This window comes from Agelaius phoeniceus, chromosome 4 (assembly GCF_051311805.1).
Source record: "Agelaius phoeniceus isolate bAgePho1 chromosome 4, bAgePho1.hap1, whole genome shotgun sequence".
NCBI classification, from domain to species: domain Eukaryota; kingdom Metazoa; phylum Chordata; class Aves; order Passeriformes; family Icteridae; genus Agelaius; species Agelaius phoeniceus.
The window spans coordinates 57,164,769-57,190,424 of record NC_135268.1 but is presented as its reverse complement, the minus strand read 5'-3'; the positions used below and the strand labels follow the sequence as shown (position 1 = coordinate 57,190,424).

The 25,656-nt window shown below is 35.8% G+C and overlaps 1 protein-coding gene across 1 annotated transcript in view; it reads right to left on the bottom strand.

Moving 5' to 3' along the window:
- The window catches only part of ADGRA3 (adhesion G protein-coupled receptor A3), a 54,922-nt gene that overhangs the window by 13,551 nt on the left and 15,715 nt on the right, over positions 1 to 25,656 (bottom strand). The window contains exons 3-10 of the mRNA XM_054633037.2: positions 18,693 to 18,764; positions 16,764 to 16,835; positions 15,778 to 15,849; positions 14,211 to 14,371; positions 13,112 to 13,325; positions 12,024 to 12,188; positions 5,558 to 5,759; positions 2,259 to 2,408 (exon numbers count right to left, since the gene is read on the bottom strand). Of these exons, the coding sequence (XP_054489012.2) occupies positions 2,259 to 2,408; positions 5,558 to 5,759; positions 12,024 to 12,188; positions 13,112 to 13,325; positions 14,211 to 14,371; positions 15,778 to 15,849; positions 16,764 to 16,835; positions 18,693 to 18,764 (1,108 nt within the window). The remainder of the gene's footprint in view (positions 1 to 2,258; positions 2,409 to 5,557; positions 5,760 to 12,023; positions 12,189 to 13,111; positions 13,326 to 14,210; positions 14,372 to 15,777; positions 15,850 to 16,763; positions 16,836 to 18,692; positions 18,765 to 25,656) is intronic.

Genomic DNA, 25,656 nt, shown 5'->3' with positions numbered 1-25,656 from the left:
CACCTCATCACATTGATACTGAAAAACTTTGACTTGGACACTTACTTCCACTGAAGAAAAATGTAGGGCCAACTGAATATGTCTGTTTATATAGTACTCAGGAAAAATCCCATGATAAATATTTTATTAAAAGGAAATGGAGCAATACTCCACCTTCTACTGTACTAAATGCTTAAGAGGACCATTTACCATCAACTTGGAAACCAAAACTATAAATCAACTAAGATACAGTTTGCATGTATGATAGAAGATAATAGGAAAAGAGTAAAACAGGCAAAAATTAGCATACAACCATCTGTTTTGCTTCCTTTTAGCAAGTCAAACTTTTTTTTAATTGCTTTCTTGTTTGTCTTCAAATTTGCATGACCTGTTTTAGGTCACAGGTTTACATGAGAGTGACAGCAAATATCCATAGGTACCAGTGCTGTTTTCAAACCATCAATTACATTGTTTTAAGTTCACAGTCCTTACCCTGCCTTCTGTACAAAAAACAAACGATAAAGGGAACTTACTTATTTAGGCCAATCTACCAAAAATAATGAGCAACATTGAGAACATTGACCTATGCCAGATTTTCACATTTAAGGAGCAGTGACAAATACTGGACCAAAAGCAAAGATGAGTATAATTTTTAGTTGAATTGACCAAAATGTAATTGACAGTGCCTAAATTTAAGGACTGGAATTTTCAGCTTGAAGAGACAAAGGGTAGGGTGAGGAAGGTATCTCCTTTACTATGCAGGCTTCCCAATTTTATTTTCCCCAATATTACTAATACGGAGAGAACACAGTAATTTGCTCTTCTCTTTAAAAATCTTTAAATATAAAGGCAAGAATTGGAATGAAAAAGTATTTGTTATTTTGAGAACTGGCTCTCTGAGGAACGTAATTTTCAATCAGTAAAAATTCTTGTAAATTCCTTAAGTAGCATTTGCAGGCTGTAGTCCTTTCATTAAATCTTCAACAACAAAGTTAAATTAACTGAAAGTATTTATCATGACTTATTACTAGTTGAGAAATGGTAACAAGTTTTACACATCAACACACAGTGACTTTAGAATAAACCAGCACAGTTCACAGAATTAAAGTTACTTCATGCTTTTAAAATATATTACACATTATTCTTTCTCCTACTTATCAAGGTATGAGCAAGTTTTTCCAGCTGTATTCTAAATTAAGACAATCTGCTAAGAACTTTCTGAACAATTGTCTTGTTGCTTCTGATATGAAAGAGCTAATAATTTGTTATTTATTGTACTAATCTTTTAAACAGCCCCTTTAGCACAAACTAGGGAATGAATAAGAGGATGGTATAACCGAATCAATATGAATAACAGGTTCAAGAACAAGTTCCTAGAGTAACAACCTGAGAAGAAATCAAGCCTTATTAATAGCTACTAAAATTTTCACATGAAATTGTACTCATGTTCTTTAAATATCAGCAAATCACAGGCTGGCTTTGAAACAAATCCACTGAGAAAAAACCCCATTGTCTAAGATAAAAATCCTCTAAGGAGTTCTTCAAAGGATGTAGAACCAGCATTTATGGTTTGCTGGAGGGTGGACAGGGAAAATTTGGCTTTTTTTTTTATGCACGAGTTTAAACTCGAGGCATTGTGGTCTCCAACTTCCCAACATGCACTGTACAGTGAGATCAATATAACCTCTGTTCAGCAGTGAAACAGAGAGTTTCAACCCACTGGTGGGACTATTCAACTACTTGCATTTTTCTCCCCAAAAATGAGCGTTCTCTAAGATTTTGTTTTAATATCTTATGTTATTTCCTGCAAGACAGAGGAGTACTGAAAACCTTAGAGATATGGCTCAATACTGAATAAAGACAGTCTATCACAGTGGAAGGGGAGAAGATAAGTCTTGTTTTATTCATTATTGAGAGGATCTCTGAGGCTTTCATTATATGTGTTTTTAGATAAGAACATACCAATGAAAACCTGTGTGACCCACTCCATATTAAATAAAAACAGACTTACTGTACCTATCTCCCTGCTCCAGTGCTGACCAGAGGTGTTACTCACATTACAGGTCCAGTGAATGCTGGATCATCTCAGCGCGAATGCAAAGTCTGTGACCATGGGTCAGCAACTTCAGGGACCTACTAAACAAACAAAAACATGGAATAGAATCTGACAATCCACTAACTCAGTGCCTGCATCTAGTGTTGGGAAGATCTCACTGCTCAGAATACTTAAGGACAAACACTTTAGTTATCTTTAAAGTGATAGCAAATTATCCAGTTACCTCTTTATATTTTTCAGCAAATCTTCCAAATTTCTCTATCATTTCAGCCACAAAAATAACATCCATTTTATCAGAAAAATTTGCTGCTTCAACTGTGTAAGCCAAGAGCTGCCTTGCTGTTGCCACTGCATTAGTGAGGTTGAGAGGCATCTAAATAAGAGAAAAAACATGAGCATTTTTAAAAGAACAAGATAGAGACAGCACTTCATTAATAAATAAGGATTGATCCAAAGAGGAGAACAATTCCAAGAGGGCTCACAGTGTTTTGAGTAGCTAAGGACCACCACCTTATCTGTAAGCAAAAACATTTCCTACAAGCCAGAGAACTACTGTTTGTTCTGGCAGCCAGCAACTGGGATTTGTGCTGTTTGTCCTAGAAGGGAGAGAGGTATTACACCAAAAAAAGGAAAAAAATCCCCCAAAACAGTATTGTCAACTGCTTATTTTCATTTTCACCAAAGCCAAGGCATGACAACACAAAGCTCTTTAAATATAGCAAGAGAAGCCAAAACCAATTCAAACACACCACTGCCACAGCATTCACTCTCAATTCTGTAATTATAGGAAACATTTGGAATGGCATACACACACAAAAAACAAGACAGATCTCACTATGACAAAGGTCATGATTTCACTCCTGAAACAAACCCCATGCTGGAAAATTCTTCACTAAATAATACACAACATCCACATGTCTGTGCCAGCAGGAACCAAAAATGGGAAATTTTACATAGTATACTGGAAATCTGTGCTAATGTTATCAGCTTATGTTCAGATGCTGTTTATCCATGATAATCCAAACTACAGAGGCTCTCTCTCTGGTTTTTGTTGTAGAGATATCTAGTCTGCCCTACTGAATTTGAAAAGTGCCACCTAAGCACAACTATGTATTTATCCTTGCCAGTCTTAGCACTTCTACATAAATTCCAATGTGAGTAATGGAAGTTAATTTTTTTGTTGAAAGTTAATTTCTTTGTTTGCTGAAAATTATGTATTTAAAGTGCCAATAAAGTTCAAAGTCATAACACATACTGAACAAAGATAACTTTTAAATTCAGACACTCTTTATGATTTCTTTGAACTTTTTCTCTAATCATGAATTTCTTGTCACTAAAACTGTACTTGCTCAATACACAAACAAGAACAGCAGAATATGAATGCTCTTGCAGAATGTTATGAAGGTTTTATTTTATTTTACATGTGAATCTTTATTTGATTTAAAATGCCTGGCAAAGTTCTGATGCTCAAAACAGCTCAACTACCTTTGTTCAAAGGCTATGAACATGCTTGTAATATGATTACATTTAACATTAGTCTCAGAGACAAGAAACTTCTGTGCAGAATACTGCTAAAAATTCCAGGCCTACTACACATAAAAAGAAGGCAATTTTCATAAGTCAAAACAACTCCCAAACCCAAAACATTCCTCTTCTCCCTTTAAAAGAAGTTTAGCATAGAATACCTGTTTACATTTATTTTTGAGTAGATAATAGGAGGTTATCTACTTCACACATGAAAATTATTCTTCTGCTTTTCTGAAGATACCAGTCTGATGCTTACACTTTAAACTTCCTAACACAAAGCTGGCAGAATTTTTCCACAACCTGAAAATCGTTGGCTAACCAAAAGCAGTTATAAAAACCTTAAGTTATATATGCTCTGGAGCATCTGGGCTATGGTAAATAGGAGGAGTGGCATTGAGTTGTCACAAACCTTGCAGAAAAATACGAATTCCCAGGTGAGGAAAAAGCAAACCAGCAGCATTGAAGCTCTATTTAAACCAATACTCAACCTTTCTGTGTCCCAGAAAAGGACAGAGTGATCCCAGCATCACCTCTCTCCTGTTAACCAGTCAGTAAGAAAGAACATTTGAGCCCTCAAACCTGTTTCATGTGACCAAGCCATGGCATACACCTCTAGTGCTAAGAATATAAAGGAGTAAAGCAAATAGTTATGTCAACCTTCAAGTTTTTCTTGGGCCAGAACAGGCATTCCATTTTTTTTTTTTCCTTTTTTTTTTTCTTTCTCACCCCTGCCATCTCTGTTGGCCAGCACTCAGGGGTCCTCAGGGAACCAGAGAAGGAGAACAAAAAGCAGTGTCAGCATTATTAAGTACCTGAACACAGAGGGAGCAAGTCAGGCCACCTTACACAATGGGCAGCATAAATTTTTTGCCTCAAAAGAGTTAGCCCAATCAACTGGACATCAAGATCTCACTGTGTGTATAAATCTAAGGCATCCCAAAGGGGAAAATACCAGATTCCAATAGATCTGATTGCCCTGGTTGGGGGCTGAGGTGCTTCAGATAGGTAGTGTGAAGTTTTCCCTAAAAGAATGTGAGATGAACTGGAACACTCCAAACCCACACAACATGTAGAAATCCTACCCTGGGCTCAGACAAGCACCATAGCCCCATGTTAAACTTAAGTGGTGCTACCAACATCATCATCCAGTGACCAAGCATTATTAATAAAAAACAAACAAAAAACCAACCACCAAACTCCAAAACACCACACCAAAAACTATTTCGTATTTCCATGGTTTCACCTCTTGCATGCAGACTAGTGATCTAGTCTGTTGGAAAACAAAGTACAAGTACAAGTTGGAAAACAAGCTTAAACCAGAAGTCCAAAGCTTTATGGAGTAATTTCCAACAGAGCACCTATACAGACAAGGATGGGTACATCGCTGCAGAACGGCATTTGTGGAAGAGAGCATTAACTACATAAACCTCAAAAGGAACTTGTAGCTGAAAAATTTTGTTTCATAGCTACAATTTAAATTCTAGAATGCTCTCTTGAATCCTGGTAAGTACTACCAGATAAAGAAGCCTAGTTATTACTTACTACTTTCACTAGTTAACCCTTATCAATCACACCAAATCTACCAAAGGTTTACAGTAACAAAGGGAGAGCAGAGATTGACTACTCTCTACCACTATAATGAAAAGAGCTGTTCTCATTAGGGATTAAGCCTGCCTTGTTACTTTATAGCATGTGGGCATAACAGGGCATCCAGCTGACAAAAATAATCATGACAAGCCATTCTCTCAAGCTTTAGATAAGTACAAAGAATAAAATCTTCCTTGCACTTTCAATCTAGGGCATTCAAAACAGATACTAAACCAAGCTTTTAACCTAAACCTACAAGTTTCAGTATTGTACTCAGAGGCATGTGTCCACCATAACCTATCTAGACCACCAGTATTTCCAGCTTGGAGAAGATAAAGGGTCTTCTGAGTTTTTAGTTTCATTAATCAGGTTTTCATAATTTGGTTTTTACAGAAATGCACAAATTACCTGATTGAACATATAAAGAACTCGAGTCACATCATTTGCATACTGGCACCTGGAGTAGTCCTCGTCTGCCCAGTACCCTCCCCTGTCGCATCTGCGCCAGGCTCTTCTCTCATCTTGGGAGTTGCCAGGATAAATCCCACTGCCAGCAGAGTAACGTGTACACAGCAGGTATGCTGTGATGCCTGCCAATGTTCTGGGCCACCTGGGGAGTCAAAAGGGAAAAAAAACCCTCACATTTAGACAAATTTACATGACAAGCAAATAAAAGGATTAAGCACTACAACATGAAATAAAGAGACACTCAAAACTAAGCATCTCTAAACTATTTAAAGGGCCACCTTGGCTCATCTTCAGCATTTTCAAGCTGTTCATATTTCTGTCTATTAACAAAATGAGTTCTAATGCTAGTATGCTTTTTTGAATTATTTCATGAGGTTTCAGGTGGAAAGAAGAAGGTGCTTATAAAACAACTAAAAATAATTTACAATTTTTTGATAAAAAACCTTACATCTGTAATACTCTGATCATTCATTAGAGCAGAACTGATCCAAGGAAAAAAAAATAAGAATAGAAGAAAACCATGCCTGAATTAAGGTGCAATGCTGAGCAGACAGAAGGGACAAGGACAAGGAATGGCAATCAGTCTGCCTGCCCCTGCTTCTGGCTCTCTACCCTGTTATATGCATAAGCTTATATGCATAAGTGCTATTTTATTATTCAGAGCACTAATTTTTAAACTTTAGAAGTAAAAAAGAATACATACCTAAATTGCAGAATGCTCAGTATCTCAAATTTAACAATCCAACATGTAAGGTTTAACTAAGACTGAGAGCAAGTGGGCATCACTGATTCATCCCAGGCTTTCTGTAGTCTCATTATGTCAAGCTCCTTTAAGAGTCTTTAGAGTTAACATAGCTTTTCTAAATTTTAAGTATTTCAGAGGGCCTTGTACAAAGTAGTTAAATCCAAAAATTGGAACTGGTCAAACAAAAAGATTTAGTAGATTACACTGATTTTAAAGTTTGCTTTTATATCTGGACTGCATTATAGTAAACGGCTGTTTATTCACTACTATCATCTAAATTAAGAAATGCTAAGAACATATTGATATTTGAAAAAAAAAATTGTCTGTTGTCTGCAGGAAGATGAAGTAAACACCTTGAAAGATGTTCCACTTCCAGGAAATTAAAAATTTAAGTTATATTGCCAACACAAAGAAACTGAAGAAGTCAGTTTCTCTTACTGAACATGCTAGAATTTATCACAGTTCTTCTTTCTGAGAGAAGATAATTAACTCCAGGGATGGACTAAGGCAAAAAACTACACTTCTCAATTATATTAAGTGATAGAAGATAGTAACCTTTTAGGGTATACTAGAAGTCTTCTTGATCTTAAATTCCCATTTATTCTTAATTAAATCATACAGAATAATTAACATGTAACAGTAATATGTTCAGTAATGGAAGAGAGACACTTAGTTCAGGCCATTTTGACCATTACTTAAGTTTGGGCAAGAAGTAGCAAAAAGATAGTTGCTGGTGGCATCCCAGTATTACACAGGTCACTGCAACAACCATAAAAGAATTCTCAGTCAGTAAGAGAACTAATGCAAAAGACTAGATGATAAATACAACAAACTAAACTAGGAAACAAGGACTTAAATTTAACTACCTTTTGTAACAGCTTTGACATTACAGATCAGCTCTCCATATTGAAGTGACAATTTCATTAAGAAATGGAGATTGTTATTATGGTCATTTCTAGACTATTTGAATACTGGAAGAGACAGAAGATTATTTGAGTATCCAGCAGAGCTTCATCCAGCCCAGCAAATATTAATTCACACACACTCAGAGCCTCAGCAGCCACTTGAAGAAAGTAAGAGAAATGTCACCATCAACCAATACCGGAAAGGAAAACTTATACCAGATTTGGTGACAATGGAGGTAGTTAAAAGAAAGAAGAACAAAATTTAAAAATAATTAGCACAGATTTTAAATGCCTGGAATCATATTGAGGTATTTCAGAGAATGTAAATTAATTGAAAGAACAGATATAGATTTTGCAATGATAGCAAAAGGATTTTTACACCTTTTCAACTGCAAAAAAGGAAAAAGAAAGGACAAAAATCTTCCTCAGAAAGAATTTCAACAGTATAGTTGTGAATTGCCACAATTCCAGTAGTAACCTTAAGTGCAATGTTACATGCACCTCAGCAAGGTAAAATATCAGATTGTATCATGTCTGGCCAACTCCGCTCAGGGAGAGAGCAAGTTATGCATCTGCTGGGAAGGGAGGGAGGGAGGGAGGGACAGCAGGATACAATACATGTACACTTATCCAAGTCACTGAAATGTCAGTAGCAACAAATTGAAATAAACTCTGATTCAACACAGACTGGAAAAGCAAGTACAAAGATGAAATACTTCTGTGCTCCCAATTTTTATGTATTTATAATAAGCCTTCAGAGAACCAAGCCAAAAAGAAAACAGGCAGATGAGGACAACTAATAAATCAGCTGGCACAGCTGTTACAAGACATGCAGGCCCACAAATACCTTGCATAATACACTCAAACCTCCACTTCTAGAATGCAAAGTCAGGTTTCCAGAAACACTGCCACTGGAGTACCTAAACATAATTTCCAAAATCATTTATCAATGCTGAAATTTTTATATTAAGTTTCAACATCAAAGATGCCACTTTGAAAGGGATATTTGTCTGTCTTTACAGTTTTCTAGAAGTTGTATTTTTCCAAAGCATTTTCAGTAGAAGTGTGGTCAGCTCAGTTTTCACTGAATGTATCACCTTACAGACTGAGCGTCACATGGCCTTGGAATAATTTAAATTCTGTGGTCCTGACAGAGGTTTTATGACACAACCTCCAAGAAAAATATTTTAACTTAAATATGGCACATGCTGTTCCTTTTCTCACTATTCACATCTAGTGTTAAAGAAGTAGAAAAAGACAAAACAGAGTTTCTCTCTGGTTTCTCAGACTAGGACTCAAATGTAAAACAGGTTTTTCAGGAGAGTTTTAATTACTATGCTTTTAAACAAGTAATATCTCTAAGCTATATAAGTATCTTCTAGAACTTCTATAGCCATCAAACAGAAAAAAAGTGAGAACACTACTTCAAAGGTTATTAGATTATCACAAGGTTATTTGCCTTTTCTCCATCTTCTTATCTCCACTTTCCCTATTTTTATTACCACTCTCTTTCATTATTGTCCTTTCATTCTCCCTGAGTTTACTTTGCATTCATGTCCCTACACAGGATTTTATCATCTTTTGCCATGATCTTCTCAAAAGAATACAAGCAATACCAGGTAGCCTTATAGTCTACACTCCCTTTAGAACAAATTTAGATATGTACAGAAACATTTTACTGTTAAGACTAATGTATTATTTGTATAATGATTTAGAAAGCTTTCTACTAAACCAGACATAAAAAGGACAATTTAAAACTCAACAGCTCTGGGCCATAATCTCACATCACAAAAACAATACAAATGCACAGCACCATGGAGAGAAACACTTTCAAACCACAGCATCTCTTAGCCTCTTTCCTCTCCCACACAAAAAACCCCTTGCACAGGTACAAGTTTCTTTGCAGCCCAGTGGTGAATGAGAGAGGGGAACTGATTTTAGCTTTAACTACATTTCCCTTATTCCCTAGTTTTGCTAAATGAATGTTAAGCTGTACCATTCTCAGTCATGAACTGTTTCTTCCCAATACCTGCATGACATGAGCTAAAGAGTCATTCTCCAGTTTCCATGAAGGAAAGGAGGACATCCTTCCAGCAGAGCTCAAAAGGTGATTAATTCTTACCATGCAAACAAAGGCCACGTAAATTTGTATTCTTAATTTCTTGTGAGTCAAAGCTTGAATATCTTTCACAGTTCACCCAACTGCTAGCAGAAGTGCCAATCTGGGCTGTATTAACACTCTTATTTCATTACTCTGTATAATTAGGTGCTCAAAATTTATCACATATACATGAGTGTAGACAGCTGTGGGGGAAAAGATGGTTCATTTACGTTTAAGCACTTAATTTCATTTCAGAGGGGGAAAAAAAAGGCAGACCATGACATTATAAAAGAATCCTTTCTTTCATACATATTAATTCTGTTTTGAAAGCATTAGTTTCTTACATGAACAGTAACTTGCAGTTACAAAGTTACAATGAGTTTTTATATCATAATTTCATTAGCTAACAGATAGTCCAGTCTCTTTTTATTACATCTTAGTAAACCTCTAAATTCAGCATGATAATTACAGTTTTAAAATATATTACACCCAATGAGCAACACTGTTCAAAAACATAATTCTTATATTTAAAAAATAATTCTATCAACTACCAGCATAAAATCATGCTAAGAACAACAGTTAAAATACTTCCACTTCAGTAAATCCTTTAACATGCAAACTGTATTTTCAACTTAATCATTGTAAAATACTCAGGGAGTTTATCTGAGTAAGACTTAGAATATTTAAATTAAAGAAAACATATTCCAGGATGGAGTTTCTGCCTAACCTTTGCAAACTATGCTGAACTAACACCAAGCCAAAGACATTGAAAGCAAACACCCTCCTTTGCTACTCTTTGCTATCCCATCTCTGCAGGGATAAAAATCTAGATGCCAGTTTTGAAACACCATCCAAGCTAAAATGACTAACCAGTTCCAACTAAAAAAACCTATAAAATCAAATACACCTAGGATCATTTACAGCCATCTGCTCAGAACCATTTTCTCACTAGTCAAAGCCTTATTCCCATATGCTCTCAAAGGTGAAAAATTACTCTTTATTATTATCTACCCTAGCTACAAGAGGAAGTCTGTTATAGTAAACCCAGACACAGTGAACTTTTTGATAAGCTGAACATTTCCTGAAATCTTATTTCTTTCTACTGAATTCCAGAGGGGGTAAATCCTATTACACTGAACAGTCACTGAACAGCACAGGTTAATTTAATGGAAAACACTTTGAAATGAGCCTTTACCATCTGTTTTCACCTCTAATGGCAAATCAAAGAAGAACAATTCACACTAGTATCATAAAAAAATGCATAAGTGATTTAAATAGATGTGTTCTTTGATGAATACAACCTGTGTCTGTTTGACTTTCTTCGCCTTTTATCTAATGCAGGAAGTTCTCCTTTTCTAATGTAATGCTGCAGTTGAAACCACCACAGTGTAAAAAGACAACATGCACAAAGTTACTTATCTAAATAATTCCTTACAATGTGAAAGTGAACTTCTTTAGTAATTCTAAATTGCCTCTGTACAGCAAGTGATCTTAACACTAATTCCCTTACTAATGAGGGAATACTCAACACTTCTCAAATTGTCCAAGTGATGAACATAAAGGAGATCAGCTTGGAAATAATGCTCTCAGACAGGACTTTAAGTGATTTTTTGCTACAGCTGGAGGTCTTCTGCAGATGAAAGCTTGTTTTTCCCTCCCCCCAAAAACTATGTCCCTGCAACGTGGTTGACCTTACTTTCCATTTCTTAATATAAAAAATACATGGTCTTAGATCAGCTATATACAAAGAGCATGACTTTAAAAACTCTAATGCACACAGGGAAAGGAAAAGTTTCTAACTGTAAACAAAAGACCAGCAGAAAATCAACACAGACAAGCAGCATAAGAAAAGTGAAATGAGTGGATAAAAGCAGTTTATACAGCATTAAGAAACCCTATGCACCATAGTGAACACAATGCTATTGCAGACACTAATTCTCAGTAGGAACTACTGCAGGGAGGTAAAACACAGAGTAGTCATAAAGGGAATTACCTTACATATAGAGAATCTATACAGAAGCTATCTGTTACAGCTGGCACCTCCAGGAGTAACGTGTTGTTAGAGTGACCAGCAGCAGAAAGATCAGAAAAGGGAAAACAGGTGAAGAGATAAGAACAAAAGATAAAATACTCTGCAACACTCAACACAATGGAATATCACAGCTACCACTAGAGTCCCAACAATCATTAAAAGCAAGCAGCACCTCTCTTATCGTTTGATACTCATAGGGGGGAAAAAGATCCAAATTATGCTGCATATTTCTTAAATATTTGTATATTTTACCATATAGGAGCAGAAGGCTTTTAAAAAGAGAATGATAACCTGGCAGAAATCCCCCTGTCAGTATGTGGTATAACTTGATCTTAGAGGTAATCTACAGAGCTTTAATTATTTAAATAATTTCATTTATATATTTCAAGTATCATAGGTTAGTTTCAGTATCTTTCAAGGATGTGTTACCTTGGCTCAGAGTTTAACATCAGTGTACTTTCTTGCGCTTCTGTCGACACCCAGTAATTCACAACAGATAAAAATCTGTTACACACCATTTACAAGCAAACATCCACATGGGCGCCTCTAATGCATAAAATCTTAGTTAGAAGCTAAATTAAAGGGACTTTTTTTACTCAGAAAAAAACCCTGAGGTTACTAACCTGAAATCCCCTTTATTGTTCACAACCCTCTCTGGAGGGCAGTACTGTGCAGAACTTTCTAACACCACAATGTCTACTGTCCTTGTGTTATTCCCACGTCTGGTTTGTACATGACAGCCCCAGTTTCCCGTGGAGCCAGCCTGAATGTTCGAGATTGTCAGTGCACTGGAAAGATAAAATAAAAGAATAAATCAAAACAGTCTTGCAATAACATTTATGTAAGCTTTTACCAAAAGATGAATTAAGTACAGAAAGACAATGGAAGAAAAATCAAATTACATACAGCCATGAGTGATCTTATAAAACCAGAGCTATTTACATCTCAAAGTACTGTAATTAACAGAGAAGTATTTATTATTCTTCGGGCTTTTAGTTTTGCCAAGCTAGGAAACAAAAAGAACAGCCACAGGAAAAAGTCCTAAGACTTCAGAAAGAAGAGAGAAGTCCAAATTCCTCAAATGTTATCATTACTATTCAAGACAAAGTTTTTTAGTTGTTTAGAAAGGCCAAACTAAAAGAAATTCCCAAATGCATAATTTGTTATAAACATTGACGCTCTAATTTACCAATACAATTACAGGATATATAGCCACTCAGTAGATGCTGAATAAGTCAACAATCTGCTGCAGGCAGAACAAATTACACTTTTAGATCTCTGCTGGAGAACAATATTAACAACTGTGGTGTACTCAAAAGGAAGAGTAAAGAATCCATGAGCAATTCAGTTAAATGCCTTGTTTCCAACATTTTTGTAATTTTAACATTCCATGAAAAAAAAGGTATCCTACCACAAACATATTTTAAATTAATGCATTGGGTGAAACTTGCAGAAAATTAAAACTCAACTGCAACTTCCTCCAGCTAATCCTATTTTAAGCATGTAGGTTTGACCTACCAAATCTCTAGACCTCCTTCATCCAACTTTATTGTTAATAGGAGATGTGGGAAGATTACTTCCCTGCTAGAGATGTTTCTGTGTACATGTTCCCTCAGTGAGGATATGAGAGGGCCTTACTGTTATGGTAACAGTCACTAAATCAGAGCAGAAAGTAAGAAGCAGAAAATAAATTTTCTCACTATGGATTCACCTTGCAATCAATGAGCAGTTATGAATCATGTTTTTTTCAACAAAAATACCCTGGGACTCATCAGTTTCCACTATCTTCCCATCCTGATACCACAAGACTTGCATGTCTTGATCAATATATGAAGCCATACATTGGAAGGGCAGACTGTCTCCTTCAAAGACCACCTGACGATGAGATGGAGTCATATAGAAAGACGGTAATTCAAGCGGTGGTTCTAGAATTCAAGACATAAAACCACAATTAGCAGCAAGAATCTGTTATAGACCTAATTTTCAAAAGAGGAGATAGATACACTAAATGAGTATCAATTATTTATATATCAATATGAAGTTGCATCGGCCAAGAGGCATATAAAAACTACATTTACTGCATTGGATATTGAAAAATACAAATTATCATTATATTCTTTTTCAAAATGTGTATTTCTTTTATGTAATATATTTCAGGACTCTTGTTAGCCCCTATCTAAGAGTGAAAAACACAAATTTGAAGGAAAAATTTAATTATGCATTTTGGTTTTTCCCAGTTTTTCACCTGGACTTCAAAATCACAGTAACATATGAGTTTTTATTTTTACAGTTGGAATAATTCCAATATAAAAAAAAGTTAAGGAAGTCGGTCACAGTTTTGTCACAAAAAGAAGACTAATCAAGAATAGAATCACCACACAGGAAAGCAACTCACAAAATGAAGATCTTTTAACTTTAGAAATTTGGGGTTAGAATAACTGATGTATTTGAAATCACACAGCTAGACCTACGAAAGAAATTATCAGTTTCTGATTCTTCTTGTGACATTTAGGTAAAGATCTCTGAAAAATACAGATTAGCTGGAAAAAGGAGTTTATCAAGAGAGCTACTTATCCTTAGTTTCTACAAACTAACATCCACCATCATCAATTTATTTATTACTCATTTCCAAATGCAAGCAATAATGAATCACAACTCAAGATCAACCTTTGAAAAGGAATTTGTTATTATCACTGTTATTCAACTCTTGAATATTAGGGAAATGAAATAAAGCGAAAAACTCGGCTCAGTAATATTAGCAGAACATGGAATGCATTAGAAAACAAATACCAGTTGCCTGCAGTGCTTACCACAGGTGAGAAGCTCCTGCTTAACACCAGTCACTGTCTGTGACTGAAGTGACTTGGGATAGGCACACTTAGTCTCACGTACAGTTATGTTTCTTTCCTTTAACCACTGATGCATCCACAGTATGTTGCAATCACAAAGAAGGTAATCAGTTTGAAATTCTCTGCAACAAAACACAGGCATTTACAGTGACACACTGCAGAATTCCAAGGTCTGAAAGCTTAACTTTAACAGTTGTGCCACGCCTCTCATTGTCACCAGGAAAGCAACAAGCAAAGTCCAGACTACAGTGGATTTGCCTACCTCTACCTACAGGAAGTTACTCTATCCCTCTGCAAGCTGTACTCTGAGAACAAAACGACATACTCCCTCAGAAAAGGAATCCTCTCCATAAATATGAGGAATATCTAATATTAGTACATGAAAATAATACTAGTAATTTCTTCCATGGAAAGTGTTCATGCTACTTCAAGTGAGCAATAAGAAAGAACTGCTTGAATGCGCTCCGTCATAACCTAAGAAGACACTTAATTGCTTCAATGTAGTGATCAAATGCTTTAGCAGTAAAATCAACTGAAATAAAAATAGCTCTCAACTATTTCTCTTTTCAGAAGCACTATTCACACAATTTCATTCTGCTTTACATGAAAATCATAAGGCTTTTAATTGACTCAGTCTTCTCTATATAATTCAGTACTTTCTAGTAAAAAGACATACTAAATCCCCTATAGATGTCAGCTGAAGTCAGCTAAATCAAGGGATTAATTAATTTTATCTGTTCAGAAATTAATATTTTATCTGTTTAGAAACAGGTAAAAATGTAGCAAAACATATGGCTATGTCTACACTGGTTTTTACCTCTAGTGAAAACATTTTCTTTCTCTTTTTGCAGATGTCTAGAGGATAACACATCACAGGCAGAACACTACAAACACTAAATCAACATTCCTATGAAACCCCATTTGGTGGTTGCTCACATTAATTCCTCCAGATCAGCCACTATTTTAATAATAATGATTTATATCCAGGTTCTCTTGTCATTTCTGTGGTGTTGTTGAATAGCAACCTTTATGCAGACAACTAAAATATCAGGAACACCACCTTATGAACAATTAAAGGGAGGAAGGGAGGGAAAGAAACATTCTCCTTTATAAATATAAACAAGAAATTAACTCAGTGTCAAACTCAGAAACCAAAGCTTTTGATTAAGTCCCAGAACAGTGAGCCAACTGTCATAATTACCAGGAAAAAGCATAAGCTAGTCATCAGCACTTTTTTTTTCATTTACTTTCTTTCTTACACAAGATTACAACTCATGAAACCAAGAGAGAGCAAAGGAACATGAGGCTGATATTTACCCATTGTTATGTGTAACAACACTATACTGCTCATCAAGGACTAAGATCTTGCACAGAAGTATTTGGTTCTTTTGCTATAAAGGTGTAAAATGCTACTTATTTACTATAAATTAATAAATGATACATATAGAATAAAACTTTTGGAAGCCCAGATGAGAAAATGGCTTTGTTTTTTCAGAATAATGTAGGACGAGAGGCAGCAAGTACTTACAGAGACTTTAGTGAACCAAGATGATCAAATGTTCCCTGTGTAAGTGTAGAAAACAGATTTCCAGAAAGATTCCTGAGAAATAAAAGTATGTTCATGATTTGAATTCACCCTCAGATAAATGACATGTGAAATAAAAAAAAAACTTGTCTTCAATATAACTCTATGTTTAAAAGTTACAAGGTACTATTATGACACTGTAATTAGTTCACAAGACTATAAGAATAATAATAGCCTAGCAATAGGCTCTCTCAATAGCCTAGCAAAAATCTCCAAATAAACTGTTCTTTAATACTCTTGGTTTAGGTGAAGAATTTTTAAGATTGGAAAAAAAGTGAATGCGGAGACTTTACTTTTATTTAAAGCATCAACTGGCAGATGTTGAGCACAGATTTCAAGAAGTGTAAAATTAATTTTGTTGTTCACAGTGAACTGCTGTCTTCCTATTAACATGCTCTAAGAAGCATGTTCAATCTATCAGAATGCTTTTTTTAAAAATATTATCCATAACACTTTCTATATATAAGTGAAAGCACTGTATGTAAGAAACTAACAACCAGGGCAAAGAAATATTTCACAATCTTACATGTTATCCTCTTAAAGTAAATGAAGGACTTCAAAACATGCAAGACTGCCACTAAAACAGACTGACAGCAATGCCACTGTAGAAGGCATGGATACTGAAAGAGTCAACACGGCTGAAATATTTTTTTAAAGAAAATATTTTGTACAGTCTCCGAGTCTCCATCCCAGCTACACATTCTAAGAAACTGGAAAACAGCTGCAAGGCCAACAGATCACTGAATAGCCTGGTTTGGGTTGGCCCCAGCACTTGTTTTTAAGCTTGCTACTGAGTCACAAACCACAACCATAGGCATTGGCTGTCTTTCAAGAGCACACTTAAATAAACTACTCCCCTTGAAACAAAGAAGGTTAACTTACACAAGGCTAAAACTTAAGTGTATTTATGTAAAACAAATTATACTTACAATCTAATAAGGTTTACAAGTCCTCTAAATATATCTGCATTCAGGCAGCTTATTCGGTTATTAGTTAAGTCTCTATAAATAGAAAAAAGGAAAAATTGGAACAACTGGTTTATTTCCAAATGACATACAGTCTGCTAATAGAAGCATTTGAACAAAAATTCATGTAACACATTGCACCACATGCATATTTGGTCTTTCTCAGGAAAACCCAGAAGGTACTGCTATATGGGTGTCTACACATGCACACAGACTCCTTAATCCATCTCTTAACTAATTATAATTTGTCCATATACAATTGAACAAGTCTAGACTTACCAATAAATTCCCTTAAACAGGCTTGGCTTACATCCCTACCTAGTAAATTTTCGTATTTGTGCAGTATTTATATATGTGTGTGTATAAATATATATATACACACACACAGAGAGTACCTCACTTGATTTTTAACATGTCAGAGACCTATAATAGTGCATTTATTATACATAAGACCATTTCTAGAATTATACTTCAATAAATACTTAAAAGTTATATATTTTTCAGTATAGATCCTGAAACAAATGACCAAAAATTCTTAAAGTAATAAAAATTAAGCTTGCAAGTAATAATGATCCAGAATTAGTCCTTCAGTTTTACTTTTAAGGTTTTCAGAAGTGCAATTACCAACATACTTTCCTTTTAAGTGAGACAGATCATCTGATCAGTTATAAATTAACATATATACTCTAAAAATTTAAGAAAGAAATAGGGCAGGGGAGGTAGTACCAAAAATCACTAGCACTTAAAAGGTGTAACAATATTACAAAAATCTGAAGAGTGTTTAAAAAAAGAAAAAAAAATAATGCTGAGTTTTTATTTTTCAAGTTTGATCTGGTACAGAACTTTCACAGCCAACACATAAATCTCCCAAAAATATGTTAATGGGAATGTTGGCAAAACCTTATATAAAGCAGCATAAATAGTACTGTAACTTCAGTGTAGTATTAATAGCAACTCTATGTTCCACTGTGACCTTTGGAAAATAAAAATCACGAGTTTAACATTCAACAAAACAAGACTTGATGGAATCAAAGCTCTGAAAAAGTCCACCCAGAGAGGTTTCAAGCCACTCAAGTACAAAAAAAAAGGAATACAAGCAACTGTCAGAACAAGGGAGGCTGCCAAGCCACAAGCAGCGGATGTTCTTCAGTCACAAGGCTGAAAGCAGACTTTGTTTTATACATGCGTGTATGTAATATAAAAAACATGTATGTTTACAAAAATTCAGAATTTTAGAAGCATATAATAATCTATTTAGGCGGGTGGAGGGAAACAGAAATATATATAGCTTATTTAGCAAGTTTGTAAAAGTAGAAAAAGCAATTTGTAACAGAACACATAGGAATGTAACTTGTTAGGTAGAAACAACTTGTAACAGAACACAAGAATATAGTTGCTAGGTAAAGGCCATAAAGCCAAGATATATATTGTGAAAACTCAGTAAAGCAAGACTCAAGTATCACAGAAAACCGATAAAGCAGAACCTTTTACTTAAGGAGCCAGCAAAAACCAAGCTCCTGGCCAGGACAAACTGACCTGAGAGTCAGCCAAACCTCCACTGCGCCTGCCCAAAGATGAGGTCAAAAAGCAACACCTGAGAAAGACCTCTTACTTCACCAAGAAGGCCCTGGCCCACGACCACCAGAGAAGACTAATTATAGCATGAAGAGCAAAGAGGTGGAGAATGGGCAGGGAATGGGCAGACAGGGAGGTGTCAGTTTGTGGGATCAATGTGTAGTTAAATCTGGCACCTGTCTCACCAGGTACATATATATATTCAACTTTTTATATATAATAACGTTGCTGTCTAAACTTCCAGAAGCTAAGACTTACTCTCCCTGAGAAGTTTTTTATTTGTTTTGTTTAAATTGACTAGCTAGATATACTACTTACAGTCTTTTCAAAGATGAAAGTCCCAGAAAAGCTCCAGGATCTATGGTACTAATAAGATTGTTCTTAAGATCCCTGTGGAGAATTAAGACACAGCATTTACCAAAAATTACACTTTAAAACAGAGGTATTTGTAAAGATACATGTAACTTGTCTCAATTTGCCTGAGAACCTCAAAAAACCCCCACCCAAACCAAACTGCCCCCCCTTCCCGCAAACAACCCAAAAACCAACCAAATCACCCCCCAAAAATACTCAGAACAAAACACCAAGCAAAAAACTCAACAACACATTTTTACTTTCTCTAATACAGCATTTTTCAAGATTGGAAAAATCTGTATTTTACCTACAAGGAAGAACAGAAACAGCACATGTATTCCATTAAAAATTCTATCAGTTTGCATCACATGAAATTATATAGCCTCAAAGATACTTTGCCACATTGTGAACAGTTTACAGCTATGCAAAGACACCTGTTTATTACACAGTATGATACTGTCTAGCACATGTTGTCTTCTGTAGCCTATCCAATTTTCAATACTTCAGTAATGCCCAACATCTACCAAAAAAAGCAAAATATGATCTTAAAAATACACTCAAGACCTAACACTGATATTTTCCACTTATGTTGCTGGCACAACAACAAAGCCCTCATTGAAAATCCCAAATACAGCTGGTGAAAAAATTTCAAAGCAAATTTCTAAATCTTTAGTTTCCAGAGACCCTAAGGAGAAATGTAAAGTAATTATTAAATTAAACTGTTTTATTAATTGTACAAGTGATATAGGAGTTGTAACTCCTAACTTGAGATATTCTGTAGATACAGCTTAATTTCAAAGGTCACAGAAAGCAGCTGATGGCACTTACACAGTTTTGAACAAACTTTATCACTGCATGAATGCTAAAATTACTTCCACCTCCCTAGTCACACTTGATTTTTACTTTAGTACTATCTGAAACTTCACAGGTGCTTATTACTATATGTAAAGTTTCTCACTCCTTGGTCATATCCAAACATTCTAGATTTGAAAAGAAAAATAGTACTTTCATTCAAAAGTAGTGATTAAATTTGCAAGAGTTGAAAAAAGATCTACATCTACCACAACATTAATAATCCTGCTTGAAAGAGAACTGTACAAGAGGATTACATCTACCATCACACAGCTATACATGATTAAAAAAATAATTCATCCCAAGATTTCACAACAGAATTTCCTGCAGACAAATTAACAAATCATGGTACAACAGACAGCATCACAGCACATGGATCACACCTGAAAGCTCTACCTAAACATCTGAAATACTTGAAATACGTTAAATTCACCTTGCAGTAAATTGATTTTCATATACACACGTCTCTTAACTTTATTTTCTTCCCTTGCTGTGGCAGCAGGAACTGCCAAGTACTTCCAGTGCAGTAGTACCAGGAGCATGAAGAACTGGCTCTTTAGGCATATAACATCCTGGAATACCAGATCATGGCAAATCTGAGACTAATAAAAGATATTCAACACTCATTTACCATCAATCTTTGAAGTAGGGAAGAAAAATTACACTTACTCTTCATATTTCAAATTTTTATTTAAAATTGTGTAACTCCCACTTAAAACCTCACTGTTGAAACCACTGAGGGAGAAAAACCTTCACAACATGCCTTGGAAATCCACTAGTCTAGACTATCAGGGCTCTTTGATTTCACTCCATAAATTCAAAGAGTACTCCCTGATACACCTCTTTCATAAATCCACTGCAGTGGATTCATATCAATTAATGTCCAACATGTTAAGACTTTTCTCAACCTGCAACTACAACAGATGGGGAGTCTGTTTGGTTGGGCTTTGCAGTGGCAGTCCTTGGGTAGGCACTAGCTGTACATCAAGCTACCAAAAAGTATTTGCAGAGGAAAATTTGTTTTGCTGTGAAACAAAAGAGATACCAAAACAAAAAAGATCTCAAAAGTAACAGTGCTGACATGTCTAGCAGCTCCTCAGAAACAGAGAAAGATGTTAATGCAACATAGGCTGGTACAACCACCAGGACTGCAGCATGTAGGACAGTTTTTAAATGAAGAAATTACAATGGTGTTAAACCAAAAGACTTTTATTTCTCACATAAAAGAAAGGTGGGGGAGACAACCTTACTAGAAAGTTGTGTTTGGCTTTAATGTTTTTGCTGGTTTTAACACCAATGAATACATTTATATAAACTATATTTTAGCTTTAGCAAGAGGAAATTAAGCATTTCAGATGTTGATTTTTCTTTGGCAAAGCTCAACCAACAAGATGTACCTACAGACACATATTTGCCCAAATGGAAGAAAATCTCTCCAAAAAAATGCAAAAAAGGATTTGAGTTAGGGTAACATCATTTATATTATACTAACTTTATCTTCCACCATCAAGAGTTCTTCTAAAAGACAAAACAAGGAAAACAAACAAAAAACCCCAAACAAAAAAAATATGTCATCCTCCCCCCCAAAACCCAACCAACCCACCAAAAAAATGCCAAAAAATCAAACAAAAATCCCCACCCCCATAACAACACAAATCACAAGCCAGGCAGTAGAGCAATCTTACACTGAGAATCTAGTAAAAGATTCTTAATTTTCTCCTAAATCTAAGTAACACCGTATATAAGGGGTTCCCCATATTTATCAGTGAAGGCCACTAACAGATGTTAGGATAGCAGAAAACCAGGTTTCAAGGGATGTTTTAAGGTCAGTCATGTATTCCAAATTCTGGCTCAAATTACAACTAAATCACGTCAACTGCTGCACTGTTACATCCAATGAAGGCCTGAAAACCTCACAGGATGCAGATTTCACCATCACACAACTCTGTTTTACCACTCTCATGACAGAAGATACTGTTGCGTCAAATTGGAACAGCCCTTTATTAAAGCCATAAATAAGTGGACAAATAGCAACTTCCCAACAAAAATTTTTTTGCACCTTATGTTCTTGTTGAGATGTAAAAAGTATCTTAATGAAAGATTACTCATATTTAAATATGGTTTGCTATGCAAAAAATACCTTTTAATTTTATTATACTTTGTAATGAAACATTTCAGTAGCCAGTTACCTATGATTTAAAAGTGCATGTATACATAATTAAAAATTTACTGCTTTCTATCTCAGCACAATGAAGACTGTCTTCATTATTAATAGAGCATCCTGCAGTCACAAACTATGCCTATACATACATATTGATATGTATACATTATTAAGTTTTCTTCCCTACCACTGGATAAATTATCTTTTCTTCCTTAACACTACTTGAAAGTAAATGTTAGACAGGAAGCATATTAGCTACCATGGACTCTTCCTGTATGAAATGCTTTTTCAAGAGGGAAATGAAGGAAGAGCACGAGGTAAGAAATTACAGAAATAGTAATTTCTGTAATAGTAATAGTTATACATTACACACATTACAAAGTCAGCCTTTCCCTTCATTGGCTCTCTGTGGTGTACATTTTGTGTGGGCAACTCAAACAAATGCTTATGACTGAATTTTTACATTTCCCAGTACCACCCAATGGGTCAGGTTGAAAGGGACTACAGTGGGTCATTGATCCAACCTCCTTGCCACATGCAGTCACCCCAGAGCACACGGAACAGGATTGCATCCAGATGGTTCTTGAGTATCTCCAGTGTAAGAGACTCCTGGGAAAGCTGTTCTATCTCCTGTCACCTGCACAGTGAAGAAGTGTTCTTCCTCATGTTCAGGTGGAACTTCTGTGCATTGGTTTCTGACTGTTGCCTCTTGTCCTGTTGCTTAGCACCACAAAAAAGAGCCTGCTCCATCCTCCTGCCACCCTCCCTTCAGGTACTGACAGACATTGATGAGCTCCCCTCCCAGTTGTGTCTTCTCAAGGCTGAACAGGCCCAGCTCCCTCAGCCTGTCCTCACAACAGAGATGTTCCAATCCCTTCAGCATCTTTGTCACCCTCCTCTGGGCCTGTTCCAGGAGCTCCATGTCTCTCTTGTACTGAGGAGCCCAGAACTGGACACAGAACTCCAGATGAGCTTCACCAGGGCTGAGTAGAGGGGCAGGATCACCTCCCTCAGCCTGTTGGCAATGCTCTCCCTAATGCACCCCAGGGTACCACTGGCCCTCCTGGCCACAAGGACACTGCAGGCTCATGGACAATTTGTTGTCTACCAGGAGCCCAAGGTCATTCTCTACAGAGCTGCTTTGCAGCAGGTCAGTGCCAGCCTGTGCTGGTGCTTGGGGCTATGCTTCCCCGGTGCAGGATCCTTTGCACTTGCCTTTGCTGAATTTCAAATTAATATGAAAACAAAATGGACATTAAAATACTTGGCATCTTTTTGTACAGACACTTTCATTACCACTTAAGACATTTGTTAAAATTTTTGACCTGGTTACTCTTATTTGCATACTTTTTTCCTGTAAGAATAGACATAGCATAGTCATTTTCTACTCTAATTAATATACATTTCACTTTCCAGAAAATTAAACTTCTATTTTTGTAAATTTATCACCCTCTTTACAAAATAATGCATTAGCAAATTCATATTATCATAAATTAACAATCTGTAAATATTATTATTTATCAAAACTATGACTTATTATGTCTACCCGGGGCTACCATTTTTAATGTACTTGCTCATTGTTTTATTTGTTGCTTGTATGCTCCAAAACTTATACCTTTCAATAGTAACACAGAAGAATTATCTGATGTGGATGAGGTCAAGTGATAACATGTTTGAGTAAAATGATAACCTGAAGTGCAACAAGTTGCCAGCTACAAATACCATGTCCCCAAATTTACTAGAAAAATTAATACAATGACAGAAACCATTTAAAAATATCTACATTTTCATTAAAATTTTCAAGAACTGAACAGGAAAAAAAAGGTTAGTATGTTAACAGATGAATTATAAAGTTGTCAGTATTGATTAAAATTCAATCAATTATTATGCAGATACATGTTTCTGACATATTCCTCTGATTTACTGTTCTAAAGGCTTTATTTAAATATATTACAGAATCACTAGGTTGGAAGAGACCTTCAAGATCATCAAGTCCATCCCAGCCCTAACACTTCAACTAAACTATGGCACCAAGTGCCACATTCAGTATTTTTTTAAACACATCCAGGGATGGTAACTCCACCACCTTCCCAGGCAAACCATTCCAATACTTTATCATTCTTTCCATAAAAAACTTTTTCCTAATATCCAACCTAAACTTCCCTTGGTGCAGCTTGAGACTGTGTCCTCTGGTTCTGTCAGTGCTGCCTGGAGAAAGAGACCAACCCCACCTGACTGCAAACACCTTTCTGGGAGTTGTAGAATGATAAGGCCACCCCTGAGTCTCCTTTTCTCCAGGCTGAACACCCCCAGCTCCCTCAGTCGTTCCTCACAGGGTTTGTGTTCCAAGCCCCTCTCCAGCCTCGTTTCCTCCTCTGGACGCACTCGAGTGTCCCAATGTCCTTCCCAAACTGAGGGGCCAGAACTGGACACAGCACTCGAGGTGTGGCCTCACCAGTGCTGAGTACAAGGGAAGGAATGACCTCCCTGCTCCTGCTGGCCACACTGTTCCTGATCCAGGCCAGGATGCCCTTGGCCTTCTTGGCCACCAGGGCTCACTGCTGGCTCATAACAACACATCTATAATATCTGCCTGAAAACCACTACAGTGAAATGGCAAATGTTTTTCCTATCAAGTGTAATGTCACAAGGAATGAACAAAGAAACATGAAATGCATACTGAATCTCCCCCCTAGTAATCAGTAAAATGACAATCATCCTGTCTGAATTAACTATTTAAATACTGAGAATTTATTTCTGTTATCTCCATTTCATCTCATTAAATGTGGGGAAAGGAACTTGCCTACAAAGCACAAAACACTCATAAGGAAACAAGGGAAAGTATGAGTAGTAAGACAAAATAAAAATAAACAAAAAAATGTCAAAAAATGCAATTTTGAAGGCATGTAAGTTATTACAATGAACATCAGGAAAGTAATTTGAAACTACATAACAATGTGAATGTTTAAAATACTTACTGTGACCTTCAACTGTTTTTCCTTTTACTACTGATTATCTATTTAAGTCTGAAAAACTATTTTAATTACAATAGTAGTTTCTGTCCAAGGTCACAAAACATTTAAAGAGGAAAAATTTGCTGTGGTTAAATATCTATGTCTTTTAAACAAGTCTTGCATGTACAAAAGGAAAAAAAAGAGAAAATATTATCATTAATAATTAGTGTACCAGACTTGTTTTTCCTCCACTTATAATGAAGACACCTGGCCATTATTAATCTTTTGTTGATGCATTAAATCCTACAATAGTGCACAATAAAGAATGTTCTCATTCTGATGAGACTACCATATCCTCTAAAACACTGCTATCCCAGCTCACTTTAAATGCTCAAACTTGATGCCAGCCTTGCTGCTTTCTTTTCCTTTTCATGAAGATATTAAAATAACCTAAAAAAACCTTACAAATGACAGGAGTTAAATGGAAGAAAGCTGCATTCTTATGATTTTAAAGAAAATTAAGATTTGGATTATTGAAGAAAACTTAAATCATTATCTCAAACTAAGTAGAGTTAAAGTATTTCCTGTCTGAAAACTGTAATGAGTTTCAACAAATAACAACCATCAGCAGATGCCTTTATTAGCTAATCAAATGCCATCACTGCTGATAACCTTGCTTTTTGGCACAGCAACTTACTTCTACAATAAAGTTCATCTGCCAGTGAAAAGATGCTTTCTTCTGGTACATGGGAGAGGGAATGGTAGAAGTGTTTGAATTTATTTAGGTCAGGTGACTGGGATTGGAGCCTTTGAGTTTTAGAGGAAGAATAAAATACTTTTAATTCCCTGAAGCCAAAAGCTGTTTGGAACTCTTCCTAGATGCTGTGAGCTGATTATGAAGCTGGCTACTTTCCCAGTCAAATGGCCTAGAAAAATCCTTATCTCTAAAGTTTATGCTTGC